This window comes from Tachypleus tridentatus, chromosome 9 (genome assembly GCF_004210375.1).
Source record: "Tachypleus tridentatus isolate NWPU-2018 chromosome 9, ASM421037v1, whole genome shotgun sequence".
NCBI lineage: Eukaryota > Metazoa > Arthropoda > Merostomata > Xiphosura > Limulidae > Tachypleus > Tachypleus tridentatus.
Window position 1 is genome coordinate 67429871 of NC_134833.1, and position 17114 is coordinate 67446984.

General features: G+C 34.1%; 1 protein-coding gene across 3 annotated transcripts in view; it reads right to left on the reverse strand.

Moving 5' to 3' along the window:
* LOC143225387 (chromatin remodeling regulator CECR2-like) overlaps positions 1-15464 on the reverse strand; it is a 33767-nt gene extending 18303 nt beyond the window's left edge. For 2 of the 3 annotated variants that reach the window (XM_076454689.1, XM_076454691.1), the window contains exons 1-8: positions 15328-15464; positions 12920-13008; positions 6917-7011; positions 5857-6040; positions 2942-3069; positions 2246-2326; positions 1607-1754; positions 390-479 (exon numbers count right to left, since the gene is read on the reverse strand). In XM_076454689.1, coding sequence (XP_076310804.1) covers positions 390-479; positions 1607-1754; positions 2246-2326; positions 2942-3069; positions 5857-6040; positions 6917-7011; positions 12920-13008; positions 15328-15343 — 831 coding nt within the window. In that variant the 5' untranslated portion in view covers positions 15344-15464. Of the gene's footprint in view, positions 1-389; positions 480-1606; positions 1755-2245; positions 2327-2941; positions 3070-5856; positions 6041-6916; positions 7012-12919; positions 13009-15282 lie in introns of all 3 variants that reach the window. The other variant, XM_076454690.1, reaches the window with a different exon arrangement.
* Between the last annotated feature and the right edge of the window lie 1650 nt (positions 15465-17114).

The window sequence follows — 17114 nt, forward strand, 5'->3', positions numbered from 1 at the left end:
ACATTTGTTAATTGTAAACACTTCATTCTAGTGTGTGTTAATATTATACAACACAATATTCATTTAGGAGGTTCTAGATATTATGCAATATTTCAATGGAACAAAATCACATTGCAGGTGACCTATTCAGTGTCCAAGTACAAATAATTATGTTAAAAGACAAATTTTTATTAGAAATATTACAAACAAATCAAAATTAAATATTTTCAAAAAAGTTTGTGTCAAATTTTGAACAATTTCATTCACCAGTTTTATTTTTGGAACAAAATATAATAATAGCAATGCAAGGTCCTTACAGTTTGGGGACACAGCTATCACAGAATTAAAAACAACAACAACTGGTATATAATAATTATTTAACTGTACTTGTACTATAAAAATTAAAATACCTCCTCTTCTTGTTGGTGCCGTTTCTTCTCAATTCTTGAAGAGACACGTCTAGGAGCCATTTCAAGCAACCGTTTTCTCAGTGTCTTTTCCTAAGAAGAATAAAATAATTAACCAAACCCTAAAATATCTTACACAATAATAAACTTTCTATTTGAAACAAATACTTTCTTCACATGATCAATTAAACTTAAAGCACTCAGCAGAAGTGATTTTGTATATAATAATAACTAACTGTTTGTTTTCTATTCCATATTTATATACATTTGTCTTAACACAATGCACAGTGACCATTTAAACACAGATTCTAATGGAAATATTTCATTTATACCCAAGTAGTTAATCTGTGATAAGGCTTATATTTCTCCAGGCTTCTCTGAATTATCAATTATTTGTAAGGTACAAAGTTTAGTGTTATAATTACAGGTTTATGAAAACACAATCTAATTCAATAAAGTGAACCGAGTGTGTTTATTGAAAACGTTTGTCACATATTATACACTACCAGCATGTGTTTTTTACAATTTAACAGTTACATAAGCTGATGAAAGAAACAATTTTAAGGTTTCAAAATGCCACAGAAATTTCATGACTTAGAAGTTAATAGAAATACTAAATCAAATTATATATGAATTTCTTAAGTGGAAATTAAGACACTATTCTGAAAGTTCACCCTAAGTTTTAGGTAATTTGGTTAAGTGTACCCAGTGTGAGAAAAATCAGTCAGAGAAAATTGGTGTCACCTTTATAAATTAAGTTTTCTCTGGCTCAACAGAATCATAACTTGAAACTCTGTAGTGGTGGTGAAATTTATCATACTAGTTCAATAATCACCATCAAAAAATAAAATTTAAAACTTTATTCAACACTGCATATAGAAAGGGGGACAGTGTGGGTTCACACTTAGGACTTCCTCTCCTGGAGAAAGACACTTTACTCTACTCGGTACAGTCTACCCATGTCAGATCATAGTTAATTGGCATCCTGTTCAGTTGCCAAATGAATGTGGCTTTCTCATCTTCTTGTGCTACCTGAAGTCAGAAATCAAAAGCACCAGCTCTTCATGCCTTGCAAGACATGACACATAATAAATAAAACAATGGATGTGTAATTTTGATATAAATATTATTTATGATCAAGAAAACTTTCAAATTTATAAAATAGTCCAAATCCTTTTTTCACTATACAGTTACAACACAACTTCTCTTCTACTACTTACCTTTTCAGCTTCAAGTTTTTCTAACACAGGAAGGAAGTCTGTTATGAGTTTCTTTGCAAGATTCTTTTCTTCCTTTAATTTGCTTCTCTTAAACTTGTTTGCTAAATTTTGCCACTCACTTTGTGTGCAGCAAACTAATGACCATGAACTAGGTGGGGATATTTCAAAGCAAATACTGTCAGTATCAAAAACAAAACATCAAAACTCTGTAAATAAACTTTTACCATTAAAAAATGAAAGAAAAAATATTTGATTAAATTTTTCACATATTAAAGTGTTTGGAGTGGGTATTTCCATAAAACACACAATTTCACTGAGTTACCTACTTAAACTACATTTCAGGTAAAAACAGAAATAATCAGGATCTATTAACCTCATTACATTTTGGAAATTCAAAAATATTTAGGTATAATTCATATAAACCCTATCCACCCAGGTATTTATATTACATTTATATTAATGTAATGCAAACTGAATAAGAGAAAGTATATGATAACTCAATTATTTTGCTGTCATTCTACAGCTGTAAACAGATACATTATTTCACTGTCATTTCACAGGTTTAAACAGATAAATTATTATAGGTCAAAAGTAAATTAAAAACAACTGATAACACATACAATACTTTGTAACCCTCACCTCTCAGTCCCTGTTTCATTCTGTTTCTTTTTAGATCTATGTTTAGTACCAGTTGCAATCTCCTTGAAACCTTCACTTTTTCTGGAGAAAGAAAAATACATAAACTAGTATTACAGCTAGAGAAAATAAGGTATAGAACAGCCAACTGTTACATATTTAAAATACATACAATCACTGTGCAAAAAATTAGCAGAAGCTGTTTGTTCAAAACATTATATGATAGTAATTATTAAGAGCAGTGAATGCTGAGATCTGTCACCTCAATTTGAAATATTATGTTTCATTTATTTTCCTTTTTTAAATACAGCTTAGTTGTGGTGTAGTACCTATTTTCATAAATCAAAACATTTTTTCCTACAATGTAAATGTTTTACAAAAAACAAAATTGATGTTCATAATTTAAAAAAAAATGTTTTACTTATAACTTAATTTCTTTTAATATTTTGATTACATGTTAATAAGCTGTATTTCATTAATCAAGTTCCTCTACCTCACTTGTTATATTTTCAAATGTTGAAGTTTTTAATCAACACCACAATATAGTTGTATGCAAGCTGTATATTAAATTTGATTTTTAAACAGTTCCCAATTTTTACGAGTTCATACATTTTGTGTAAAAAAATATATTGCATATATGACCACTCTCTAACGAGCAGCTGTAAGTGTTTTACAGAAAACACATTACTGAAAACTTACTGGGATTTTTTCTTAAAGGCTTTTGTTTCTTTGTACAGCCTAGTGCCATAAAAATACCAATATTCATTTCCTTCACCATCATGACCTAAAGACTGTGCACGTAAATGATCAGCTTCTAGCCCCTGACCCTGTAAGACATTTAAAAAATTAACAAGCCATACTTGTGCTAATTTGTAAACAATAATCTCATACACATACATCACAGAACAAAAGTATGAGAGCAATAACTGGCATGCAGAGAGAAATTATGAATAAGAATAATATTAGTAATTACAGTTCTTCCCTTTAATCACTGGATTACTAAATCTTTCATAAGATACCATATACACCAACAACAAAATTTTATCCTTATTTTAATGTGAAAACTGTACAACTAATAATCCAAGTTAGGGTTACCTACACATTAAATACATTTAATTAAAAGCTTCAGTATCTAGTGATATAAACAGTCTTCACATATAAGTCTGTTATTTTAATGTAATAACACAACTAGTACAAAGCACTGAAATAATTTCACTATCAAAAATTATTCCCCAGTAAATGGACATAGCATATTTTTGGGTTAAATGGAGTGTATATTTTCCTCCTTTATCTCATAATGGCAGTAAAAGGGTCATGCTATTTGAAAGACAACTTCTTTGTTGTAAACACTGTACAAACATTTCTGACCTGAAGATATGATCTTTATGTAAATATAACTGAAAGTTACATACAAGAAAACTCTGCTCCTACTAACACCTATAAACACCTACTAATACCATCTCTGAAATTCTCCACAAAAGCTCTCAATCAGATAGAGTCATGGCCCGTGATTGTAAGGCTCAACCGATGACTATAATCAAGTGAACGAAACTACTCAGAAACTTAGAAAGTAAGGGATACTATATTCATTGCAAATTTCAGGCTTACTCAAGCTGGTACAGGAACAAAGGTCAGCAATGTTTCCAATATGAAGTTTGACTCATTAGTTCATAAAGTAAGGATCATCCAATCCTTTCACAGTTACTGATCCAACTCTAATAGTCACATAAGCTGAAGTAACTACATAAAATAATTAGACTGAAATTCCCAGATAACAGACTAGGAGCACCAAATCCTTTCAGCTTTTGTGGAAGTTAAAGGTGCGACTTCCTTTTGGCATTTCAATCTTGCAGTTATGGTAACTGTTAAATTTCTTGTATCATTCTATATAAAAACAAAAACAGATCATAAACTAGAGAAGAATTGCACTAAAGCATAAACTAAGGGATAACCTCTGGCCACACTTAGTAATTATTAATGACCAGCAGAAAGTGATTACTGTCATTAGTCATTTGAAGTCCATGACCTCTACAGCTATAATTTGTCTATAATGTGGATATTCATTAAACACATGAGCTCTCATCAATAGTCATGGACAATGCTGTATAGTGAAGTTGTATTGCTACAATGTTTTGATCCACTGTGCAACCATAGTTTCCTTGGTTCATCTAACACTCCAAAGACATTTTTTACAGTTGCAAGAAATTTTTTGTCTCTGAGTATTAGCAACTACATATTGTCAATGTACGACTGATGTATGCAATAATTCTCTCCAAATCTTTCTGTAGTAATACTAATTTCACCTCACTGGCATTTTATAAAAAACAAACAGAAAACTTTACATAGACAAAGATGAAACTGGAAGTACAAACAAACAAGTTTAATCACTGAAGTGATAAAGATATCTAAACAAACAAGTTCAATGTCCAAAAACATGTCAAACAAACAAGTAATACTTTAATGACTGAAATTGCTTGGTCACAGAATATGTCAAGATAATGATGTAAAGTCCAGAATGCTCCAGACTTCCATTTTATTTGGATAAACCCATACTGGCTACAATCTCTACAGAATCAGTAGACACTGCTCCCGTTACATAATATAGTTAAGAGATTTCTCATGAATAAGTGCACATTTCCTTGCTAAAGTTTGAAATATACTTTCCTTATTTGCCAATATACTTTTTGGGTCTTCAGATCTCTCTCTCTGTTTCTGTAATCACATTCACCTTTTAAAAGGTAGGAGGTAAATTATAGAAGCCAAACCAGGACAAAATATGTTACTTCAAGTAGTTTAACCTGTTGACTGCCAAGAATTTCAGCTACTACAGCAGCTCCTATGCTTCTTCATTTTGTAACTTTTTTCATGATGCCATTTTGGATTGAAAGTGAAACAATTTGTAAGTAGGTCAAATGCATGTATGGTGCTAACATCTAGCGTTTAAATTAGGTATTATTGAGAACGAATTAACTCGTCCGTGGCACTGTGTTACCGATCGGCTTGGACGAGTTATCTCATCTACGGCACTGAACAGGTTCAGGTCCGTTTTCATCATCCATTTCTATACATCACCAGTCAGCAGGTTTAACTCTGCTGTGACTTCATCCTCATCATTAATTTGCTACTCATCAAATTACCAGTCAGTGACATCTGCTAGACAATCTAAATTCAACTTCAAACCATACACTATGAAACCATCCACTACCTTAACTCAGTTACAACTGTTTTATAGTTGTTGTATTGTTCTTCTTATCAGTGACTGTTGAACCATCTGACTCTACAATACTAGTCCTCAAGTCACCAACAGAATATTAAAAAAACTTCGAGGAACCTGCAACAGTTTGGAAGGCCACCTTGCTTTTTGTTGTCACCATTAAACAGCTTTAGTGCTTCTATGTTGTATAGAGATTAGGTATACGATATCTGTAGACATATTTAGAATCTACATTTATTAGTCTCATTTCACACCATTATCCAAAGTCACAACAAAGGTACATGTACTATTAAACAGTCACCAGGATTCAAAACTACTGTATAAACTCTATTCTAAAAAAACAGCTGTAATTTACAGTTCCATACTACATTTGTTTTTGTAGCAAAACAAAACTACATACCTTCAATGCATCTGTCACATCTTCAACATCTAAACAATATTCACACAAAGCATGAACAATCTCTACTTTTGTTCGAAGAGACAGTGAATCAAATGACATATGAGGAAATGGATGAGACTGTCCTTTTTCCACTACCCATTTTTGTTGAAAAAGGTTTCTTAACTGTTGCTCCCAATTCTGAAGGCTAAAATGATATTACAAAATACTGAATAAGTGATAACACTTAAACATTTTTCTTATAAAACATTAATCGGTTTCTTCTTTAATATTGTTGCAACAGATGCATAAAATAGTGACTTACACAATAAAGTTTAGTATTGTTGCAAGAGATATATAAAATAGTGACTTACACAATAACAAGTTTAGTATTGTTGCAAGACATATGTGAAATAGTGACTTACACAATATCAAGTTTAGTATTGTTGTATAAAATGAGGTTTTGCATAAAGGCTCCTGACTAACTGTATGGTAATAGAAAAATCCAATTTAAACAATGAGAATTATTTAACACAACACAAGTAGTACTTTCTTTAACTTCTAGGTATAAACATGGATTCAACAGGTGAGATTTGTAAAAGAACAATTATACAATATAACATTACAACAACAAAGCTTGATGAGGCTTAAGAAGGTAACTGAGTAAAATGGTAATATCTTTCTCTGCTATCAGATTAGATACAGTTCATGTGAAGAAAATAACTATCAAGTTCAAACTAGTGCTGGTCTAGGACTAAGAATTTTGTTCTTGACAAAATATAAATATCTTTAGTACATTTATCAAATACTTAAACTAAGACCATCTTTGTTTATTTTTCAACAAATACACACAGAGACTAAGGCAGTAACTGTTCATTTGAAAACAGCTACAATGTTTTGAATTATATTTATATATTTGCCAACTCTCACCAGTATGAATCATTAGAGATTTCACTTCATTGTGGGTAAACATTCTTTTACAAGTGAAACCATATGGCTGATACTACTCAATATGACAATCAAGCACCCTACTCCTTCAACAAAATATTAATTTTTATAATAAACTCCTATTCAGAGGACTCACCTTATGTCATCTGTTTGATAATAAGCCTGTAACAATTTGATAAGCAGGTCCTGTAGAAAGCCATCTTCACCCAATAGGAATGCCTGTTCTAGTTCCTTGAACACAAAATTGTTAAAACAAATTAACACCACTTCTTAGAATTCATAAATTAGTATTATAAAGCCTAAGAGACAAGTTAACTTTACACAGAAAAACAAAAATAAACTTTACTGTTCTTTAGCAAACAATGTTAGTTGATGGGAAGGATACTGTACTGTATGAAACAGTTTCTATGAAGTACAGACAACCTAGATCCGGCTATCTTTACACCAATGGGGTAGCTTCCTTACTTCTTGTGATCATTAAACACCATGAAACCAAGTCTGATAGTTAGTAGCTTGCTTACTTCTTGTGATCATTAAACACCATGAGACCAAGTCTGATAGCTAGTAGCTTGCTTACTTCTTGTGATCATTAAACACCATGAGACCAAGTCTGATAGTTAGTAGCTTGCTTACTTCTTGTGATCATTAAACACCATGAGACCAAGTCTGATAGCTAGTAGCTTGCTTACTTCTTGTGATCATTAAACACCATGAGACCAAGTCTGATAGTTAGTAGCTTGCTTACTTCTTGTGATCATTAAACACCATGAGACCAAGTCTGATAGCTAGTAGCTTGCTTACTTCTTGTGATCATTAAACACCATGAGACCAAGTCTGATAGCTAGTAGCTTGCTTACTTCTTGTGGTCGTTAAACACCATGAGACCAAGACTGATAGCTAGTAGCTTGCTTACTTCTTGTGATCATTAAACACCATGAGACCAAGTCTGATAGTTAGTAGCTTGGTTACTTCTTGTGATCATTAAACACCATGAGACCAAATCTGATAGCTAGTAGCTTGCTTACTTCTTGTGGTCGTTAAACACCATGAGACCAAGTCTGATAGCTTGGTCGGTTGTTTTATGGCACAAAGCAACTAGACTATCTGCTCTAAACATCCATTAAAAAGTTAAAAGTAAAGTAAAATTAGTAAAATTCATAAAAAGAAATTAAGGTAAAACAAAAAGCTTAAAAAAAAAACAAATAGCATTAAAACCAATTTTTACATCTAAAGCAATACAAGTTGTAAAGGACTTTCTGTGGCATAACTGTAATTATCATAACTTGCCAGGAAGACTAACAGGTAAGTTCAAAAACCACCATTAGTCACCTGAAGTTTGCCTTTTTAGTCCTGGTTCTGAGTTATTTGATGTTATGGCCATTTTCAGAAAGTGTGTGTGTGTGTGTGTGTGTATGTGTGTGTGTGTGTGTGTGTTTTCTTACAGCAAACCCACATTGGGCTATATGCTGAGTCTACCGAGGGGAATTGAACCCCTGATTTTAGCATTGTAAATCAGTAGACTTACCACTGTACCAGTGAGGGGCTTTTCAGAAAGTAAAGTAATAAAAGTTTTAAAAGACTTGTAACAAACTTTTAATTATAACTCACTAGCAGGTAGTTCAAATAGCAGCATTAGTCACCTGAAGTTGGCCTTTCCAGTCCTGGTTTTGTGTTTTTTTATGTTACAGCCATTTTCTAATTTCAAATTGAACTAGATGTACTTTGATTCTTAAAAGGGAATCACATTAAAAAGGTCCAGTATACAAATTTAAAAAACCTAAAATATTAAAAAGATTAATTGCCTTTAAAAAACTAAAAACATTTCCAAGGTAGACAGTGTCACCATAACCAATAACACTGCCTAATGTTACAGATAAACCTTGGGACAGAACATATTTAAAATGGTGCCACTGTTGAGTCTTAACAATGCCAAGAGAGTAAAATGTGGCTTACTGTGACCTGAGTGTTACACAGCTAACACATTGGTGCATCAGTCCCACATAAAAGAAAATGATAAGTTAAAAAACTGAGACCAATGCGTAGCCTAGTTAGAACAATTTTCTCTTTCTGATCCTTAAGGTAGCAAGACGGCCAAAGTCCAATAGAGGGTTTTATTCGGAAAAGCTTGTTTTCGCGTTACTCACTCCAAGTCTACTGCAAACTGGCACAGAGCTGAGCCTTAAATACAGGACCATAGTCCATGTATGGAACAAGCACAGCAGTGAAAGTGACAGAGCAGATAGATTTAGCTGCAGTATTGGCAAGCTTGTTCCCATGAATACCTACATGGCCCAGTATCCAGAAAATCTGGATAGAAGTAGATGTTAAAGAAAAATAGGCCATTCGGTTTTGAATATCAGCGAGAACAGGGTGTGAACTAACACTAGGCAATTCCAAGGCCAGTGGAGAACTAAGTGAATCAGTATATATAGTGCAATTTGAGTACTGCTGAGCTTCTATGTGATCCAGAGCAAGTGAAATGGTGTACAGTTCAGCAGTGAACACAGAAACCGAAGAAGGGATTCTGCACACAACCACAACAAACCATGGCAGAGCCCACAGTCACCTGATTTTGAACCATTTGTATAAATAGGAATGGAAGGATGGTTTGAAAGATGTTCAGCAAATAACAGACAGTATTTTCAATCAGGAGTGTCTGCTTTTCTCAGATGACTTAAAGATAGGTAACATTTGGAGACTATAAGAACCATGAAGGGATGAGCTGACCAGTGGATACAGCAATGTTAACCAAGGAGAGACCCAATTTATCCAACTGCGTCTGGATACAAAGGTCAAAAGGAGCAATGGCAGAATGTCTATTCTGAAAAAGTATGGCTCACCAAGGAAGCAAAAAACAACCTCAAGTAGGATGCTTTGGTAAGGAACAAAGTTTTGAAACATATGGTAAAGACAGTTGCAAATGGCAGAGGTGCAAAGGAGGTTCACGATACTCTATATATAAGCTCCGAACTGGGGAAGTGCAGAAAGCCCCAGTGCAAAGCCGAAGGCCTTGATGATGAATGGGATCCAGTATCATTGAGGCCAAGGGTCTGGCAGAGCAACAGACCAGCAACAGTAGAGTTTCGAATGAACAAGAGCACAATATATCTTTAGCATAGAACATCGATCTGCTCCCCAAGTGATGGAAGAAAAGATACGGAGAATGTTCAGTTCTCTTGTACATTTAACCCATAGCTGCTTGATGTGTAGTATAAAGGTCAGTTTAGGTCAAAGATAAGCCCCAAGAACTTTGTCTCAGGGACCACAGGCAGCACAACTTAGCCAATACGGAGTTCAGGATCAGGGTGAATACCCTGTTGGTGGCAAAAGTGCATGCAAACAGTTTCAGAGAGAGAAAGAAATTAAAGCTGTTTGTTGTGGTCCACTTCAATAGATGATTGAGGGCAGTCTGTAGCTGCTGCTTAATATACCTCATGTTCAACGACTGACATGAGATATGAAAGTCGTTAACATAGAGCCCGTTTACAACAGGAAGAGGGAATTGTTCAGTGATGGCATTAATCCTTATACTGAAAAGTGTGACACTCAAAACATTGCCCTGAAGAACTCCAAGTTCCTGTAGAAAAGATGAAGTGGTAAACAGCAACTTTCAAGCCTCAGGATAAGTAATGTTATGAATTGTTTTCAAACACTGCACCTCTTTTTCTTCCAACCATTTTGGGGAAGAATGAAAGTAGGACATGTGAGAGCCATTGCATTTCACACAATGAGGGTCTGTTTCACACTCATAGGCATTATGGTCCTTGTCACTGCAATGAGAACAAGTCAGGAAACCATGACATGAAGTCTTCGAATGACTGAACCGCTAACACTAGAAACATGTGAGAAGGTTTGGAATGTATGGCTGTACCCTGCAATTAAGATAACCTGCCTTGATGGTGACAGGTGGATCTGGTGATGCAAGTGTCAAAACAAGGACATTGGTCAGCATCATAATTCCATCTTTACAAGTGGAGATACACCTCACTGCAGAAACTCCTTGGGTGGAGAAACCAGCAAGAATTTCCAACTCAGGGTTGTTCTTCAAATCCCTCTCAACAATAACTCCTTGTTATGAATTTAAAGCAGAATGAAGCATAACCTCAACAAGTACATTCCCAATCACCTTTGAATGTAAGAGGAGTTCACTGTGTTGAGATGTGAATGTTTTCACCAATGTCACCAGAGCAAGCTTCTTTACTGTCTTTGGAGAGCCAGCAAGTCCCGCTAGTCCCTTCTGAATGAAAAAGGGAGATATCTGCCCTAAAGGTTTGTCTGAAAATGAGGTACAACAGGTGTTAAAGATATTGAAGATTGTTGCTCAGAATCTGCAAGATGTGGTTGTTTACCTATGGTCTGTTTTTCACTATTTTTTAAATTTGATAAAAGGTAATCCATAATAAAGACAGTTTCAGTGCCCACTGACCCCATCCACCATGGAGCCTTTCAAGGGGACACACTACAATGCCAAACAAGGACACTGCAGTAATGCCAGGGTTTTGTGAGCACTATACCCAAACACCAGCATCAGATACAGTGTCCACAACATGTGTTGAGAACATCCAACACTGGTACTTGGTTGACCCTAGCCCAAGCAGTCCAGCCAACTGACCCAAGGGGGTCCACCTTAAGGCTGCTCATCTACAGGAATTCAAGGCCAAAGTGGTGTCTTAGGGTTGGACCCCTTAACCACAAGGATCCTCTACTCCCCTTCATGGGTCACCACACACAGCAAACACATGGGTGGATGTTTAGATTGCAGAGGAGGTAAACTGAAAGTAGAGAACCTTCTCTAGGAGGTCCCCTCACCATGTACAGGAATCCACACCAAGGGGTTTGATAGGTGGTAGTTTGCTTACTTCTTGTGGTCATTAAACACCATGAGACCAAGTCAGATAGCTGGTGGCTTTCTTCTTGTGGTCATCAGTGAATTATTATATAATATACATGGTGTCCTTTATGTTAAATTGGACCAGTAAGTTCAAACTCTAATCCATTACCACTATTTAAGTCCAACAGCCTTTTATAGATTTTGATAAAAAGTTAAGAAAAAACGTTTATATTCCAGATATATATGTAAAAGAAGTTTTTGATTTTAACCAAAAATCCACTTTCATCAGGGTTAATACACAACTTTATTATCAAAATGCATAAATCCTTGTAGCATGCACTTTGAAGTTTTAAAGACAATAGTTCTTTATGCATGCCTATGTACAACTCATGAGTATAGTGAGTGACATATGAAATATAATATTTGTACCTACTGTGATAATTCCTAATTTTGAGAAGAAATTAACCAGAAGAACTGTCGTGTAGCTGCATATTTTGTTAACAGATTTATGAAACTATTTACAGTCATTTTTTGTCTTTAAGAAGGATTTCATTGTAACTGTTTGTTTGGTTTTTGATGGTCGCACGAGCGTTTTTCTTATAGCAAAGCCACATCTGGCCATCTGTTATGTTCATCAAAAGGAACTGAACACCTAATTTTAATGTTGTAAATCCATAGACTTACCAATGTCCTAGCAAAAGACTGATATTTGCACATAGCTACTAAAAGGCAGTCTGTGCTACCAATCCCTAACATTCAACTGATATACTGGAGGGAAGACAGTTAGTTCAAAGTTTTGTCTCACAATGTAATGGAATTCAACTGTGACACTTACAAAAATAGACCTAAACATTGTAATTCAATTTTTATTTTAGTCATGAAAGGTCTCAAGTAATGGACAAATAGGTCTATAGTCTAGCATACTAACCACTGAGCCATGTTTAGTATAAACTAATTTAATAGTACAGGGTAGAAAACGTATTGTGTGTATGTTCAAGAAAACAATAAAAGTATTTGATACCTGTATGATGTACTGAGTGCTTCTGTCATGTATTTTTGTTACAGATGAAAATGAAGTTGTGAAACAGCTCTCATATTGAATTACATACTGCAATCACTAGCATCTGATAGCAAATTCTCTGGAACTAACTCTGGAATCTAACACAGATTAGGTTGTTGCTAAGACACTCACACTTGCTGTTTCACAAATTAAATCTGTGCACATGAAACTAATTTGACTCCACCTTCTTCTTTCATTAATTAGTAAGAACCTAACTCTGAAGGATTTGTTTTGGATACATTTCTTACCTCAATTTCAAAAGGAAATAAACTGAATGCTGCACGAAATCCATGACAGAAATGGGCTACACTAGGGACTTCCCACCAGCTCTGAATATCTGAAAGATGCAGTATTCATGGATACAACACATCAGTCTACTTACACAAATTTCTAACAAGAAAATGGGTGCACTGGTTACTAGAAATCAAATATCTTCTCTGCATCTTGCCTTCTCAATATGGCAATAATTTACCATTACACAAGTTTACCATTTAAATCCTCTCAAATATATATCAAAACATTTAAAGATTTTACTGTACAATAAGTTGAAGTTGAACAAAAGAGCTAATAGCACCAAATAAAAACTTTCTAATGTTTACAAGAATTACTAAACTAAGTCATTCAATGCATGTCATTAAGTTACATACAGGGAATTCCATTACTTATCAATGATCAAAGCCAAATCTGTGCTCTCACTTCTCTGGACAGTTATTCAGACTACAACGTGTACTTGTCATATGATGTGAAGCATATTTACAAATGAAAACTTTTAACTATAATTTTTTTTTAAAAGTAGGTTATATATATCATGTGCTTAATACAGATAGCATAAATAAAGGTCCTAAAAATATACAAGAATAAAGGTCTTTAGTTTAATACACTTTTGTACGTTAAATTACCATAACATACATAGTTTGACGGACTGAATCAAATGTCGTAGGTGGGCCATGACAGATACAGAAAGTTAACAACATGCTGAAAACTTGAACAACCCTACATCCCAAGTACCTCAGACCGAGGTGGTTTTTATACAGTTTACCGTAACATCTATACTGCAATGTCTATTGCATCTCTTGTCATACATACTGTAACATCTAACACATCTGTTGTGATACATACTATAACATCTAACACATCTGTTGTGATACATACTGTGACATCCATTACATCTCATCATACATGTTAAGAACAGTTGTTTACAATCACTCTATGTTCCCGTATAATACACTACCAATTAATATTCCCAGCAAACACAGCCAAGAGAATAAACTTTGCAGGTTATTTCATGATGCTCATGATTCTTTGTACCCATAATATTAAAAAAACATCTCTTATAATTATTTAATACATTGCACTGTATGTTCCATGTTTGTTGTGCATCATTCATAACAAGAGTAGCTAATTCTCTCTGGTACCTCTAAGAAGTAATGTACTTTCTCAAAATTACAACATTCCAATTTAGTTCATGTTTTAGTTGGTCCTACAGCATGCAGCATCCAAGTCAGTTCTAAACCTAACCTGTGAGAAATCCGTGTACCACTAACACACAAATAACACAATCTTTGGTTTTTCTAACTGTACTTAAAAGGTTTGAGTACTACAGAAACTTAGATCAGCTTCTTAATACAAATATTTGACAGCAAATGACTTTTAATCATGTAATCACAAAAACATTCACCAAGGGTATCATAATTTGAATCACATATGTGACACAGATAAAAATGATTCAACAGCACAACCAAAGAAAAAAGGATCTTGACCACTGGGGGTTGTGCTTTGTTACTAATAGCAAAGCTAACAGACTGTTAATGTGTATTTATAAAAACACTGATTGTAGAATGACAGAGTTAATTTATATATACAGATCAGTAGTAATCCCTCACTCATAATACTGTGTACAGTTTTAGTCTTCCTACTTATTAAATGATACTGACTCCTTATAAATGGTTCAGTGGATGATGATTTCTGAGTTCAAAAGATTATTTCATCAGGATAAGATATATTGCTTTATCTTGAGAAATGAAGAGAAGGGGATTTCATTGAAGTTTTCAAGATTGACTGGAAGATCAATGGGACAAGTTTAAGATTTGGAAAAGACATACTAGTCTCCAGTACAGACAGTATTACTTCCCAAACAAGAAAACAGGATTATGGTTTAACTTGCCATAATCAGCTGTTAGTACAGGCCTGCACTTTACAAATTTAAAGATGGAAACTACAGTTTCTGAAAAATGATGGGTGTATTTAAGCTTTTACTTCTCAAAAATGGGTGTACAAGAACAGCCTTAAAATTAAACCAATGAACCTACACGAGCAAAAAAGTTGGGAATTAATACTACTACTCCATTAGACAATCAACAAGGAATATGGCTGACAGATTGGCATTCACAAGGTACAACTATGAAATAAAATGAACTAAAACCCAAAAGTTCTAAAAGTAAAGTTAAAAAGTACAAATTTTAGTTAAAAGTAACTGGTACCTACTAACCAAGTTACTCGCGGCCAAAAATTAGTTAATTATAATAATAACGTAACAAACTTTTAATACTACTTTGCTAGGCCTAAATTTTAGTTACTAAATAACTAGCAAAACAAATATATATATATATACCTCCCATCTTCAATTATTTAAATCATCAATGCTTGATACACTTACTTCGGCGAACATCCATTAAATATTAACTAGTCCTAAAGGCGAAAGCACTTACGAATCGTTTATTTTTTTATCTTCCTTCACAAAATATACAAAAGCGCCCTCTAAATTACTTTATTTAATAAGTAGTTTCAACCTGTCAAGATAAGAACGAAGTATTTCTTTCAGATGAAAAATAGGTTGAATTGACAATACGAAATAATCTTCATACAATGGTATATGTAACGAATTCAATAAAATTGAAAATGGCAGAAGTCCATTTAAGAAAATCAACAATAATGATAATAATTAAAATAGAAATACACACGTCATATTTAATTTTTAACCAACTTAAATGTATCTGTCTTGTACATTCTAAAATAATTCAGATTAACAGTGTGGAATCTGCCTACAGGGAATTGGTCTGCATCTAGATATTTAGGTGTGTGTGTGAGTGTAGTTTCGTCCCAACACATTAAACAACCTAATGAAAATCTTTGGAAAGGAAACAGACCTGGGAGGATAATGTTGAGCTGTATAAGTTGTATTTAGCGGTTTATAATCCATAAATCCAGTTTATATTTTTTAGCACCATTGAAGGCAATAATATCATATGTGAGTGATAGATTTGTTTGTTTGTTTGTTTTGGAATTTCGCACAAAGCTACTCGAGGGCTATCTGTGCTAGCCGTCCCTAATTTAGCAGTGTAAGACTAGAAGGAAGGCAGCTAGTCATCACCACCCACCGCCAACTCTTGGGCTACTCTTTTACCAACGAAAAGTGGGATTGACCGTCACATTATAACGCCCCCACGGCTGGGAGGGCGAGCATGTTTAGCGCGACGCGGGCGCGAACACGCGACCCTCGGATTACGAGTGGCGCGCCTTACGCGCTTGGCCATGCCGGGCCAGTGAGTGATAGAAGCTACAACCTTGAACTTGCTGTTTTTCTATCGTTTATTAATCTTTCTTTCTTTATTACTCTTCCAAATACTTTTCAATCGACCACCATTTCTTCATTTCTCTGCGGAGTGACTTTAAACTCGGTAGGGTTTTACGTTGGTCCAATGCTCCCAGACAGTTTTTTTATTATTTATTTATACCTTTTTTAAGATGTTATTAGATCAAAAGTCAGACAATCCAAAAATGTAAATTTTAGGCTCCTATGTGGTCATACTTATAGTAACCAATATGAAAATGAGCAGATACATTTTCATGTGCTCAACACAATGGTATAAAAAGTTGGATTTGACATTTTGAATCTCTTTAAGATGCTCAGATATTATTTCGGGTTTTGAGGTAATTACTTGGCCATATAATGGCCAATTTATATTAGATTTGGTACAAAGATATTTTGTTGTACGTCTTACAAATTGACAAAAATGGTGGACTTGCCCATTTTTATTCGTAGGACGGTCAAAATGCCACAAAACAAACAAAAGTTTAATGTTTTTTGACAATTATTTTTCCGTATTTCGGCCAATTTATATTGTATTTGATACAAATGTATTTTCCACAGGTCCCACAGATGTACATACTAAAGTATGGGATGTGCCCATTTTTGGTCACTTTGGAGGTCAAAGGTTAAATAAACAGATACTTTCAAGGGTCTTTGTCACATACATAGCTTGGTTTAGACCAAATTTGTATAATTTGATATAAAGATACTATTTTCAAGTCTCAAACAGCGATATAGATAGCTTTGAGATTTTTGTCTTTTACTCAATTTTTAGCGAGGAAAGTAGAATTTGGGATTATTGTGAATTATTAATGTGTATTTAAACCTTCTTGAATGGGATTTAGTTCAGTACT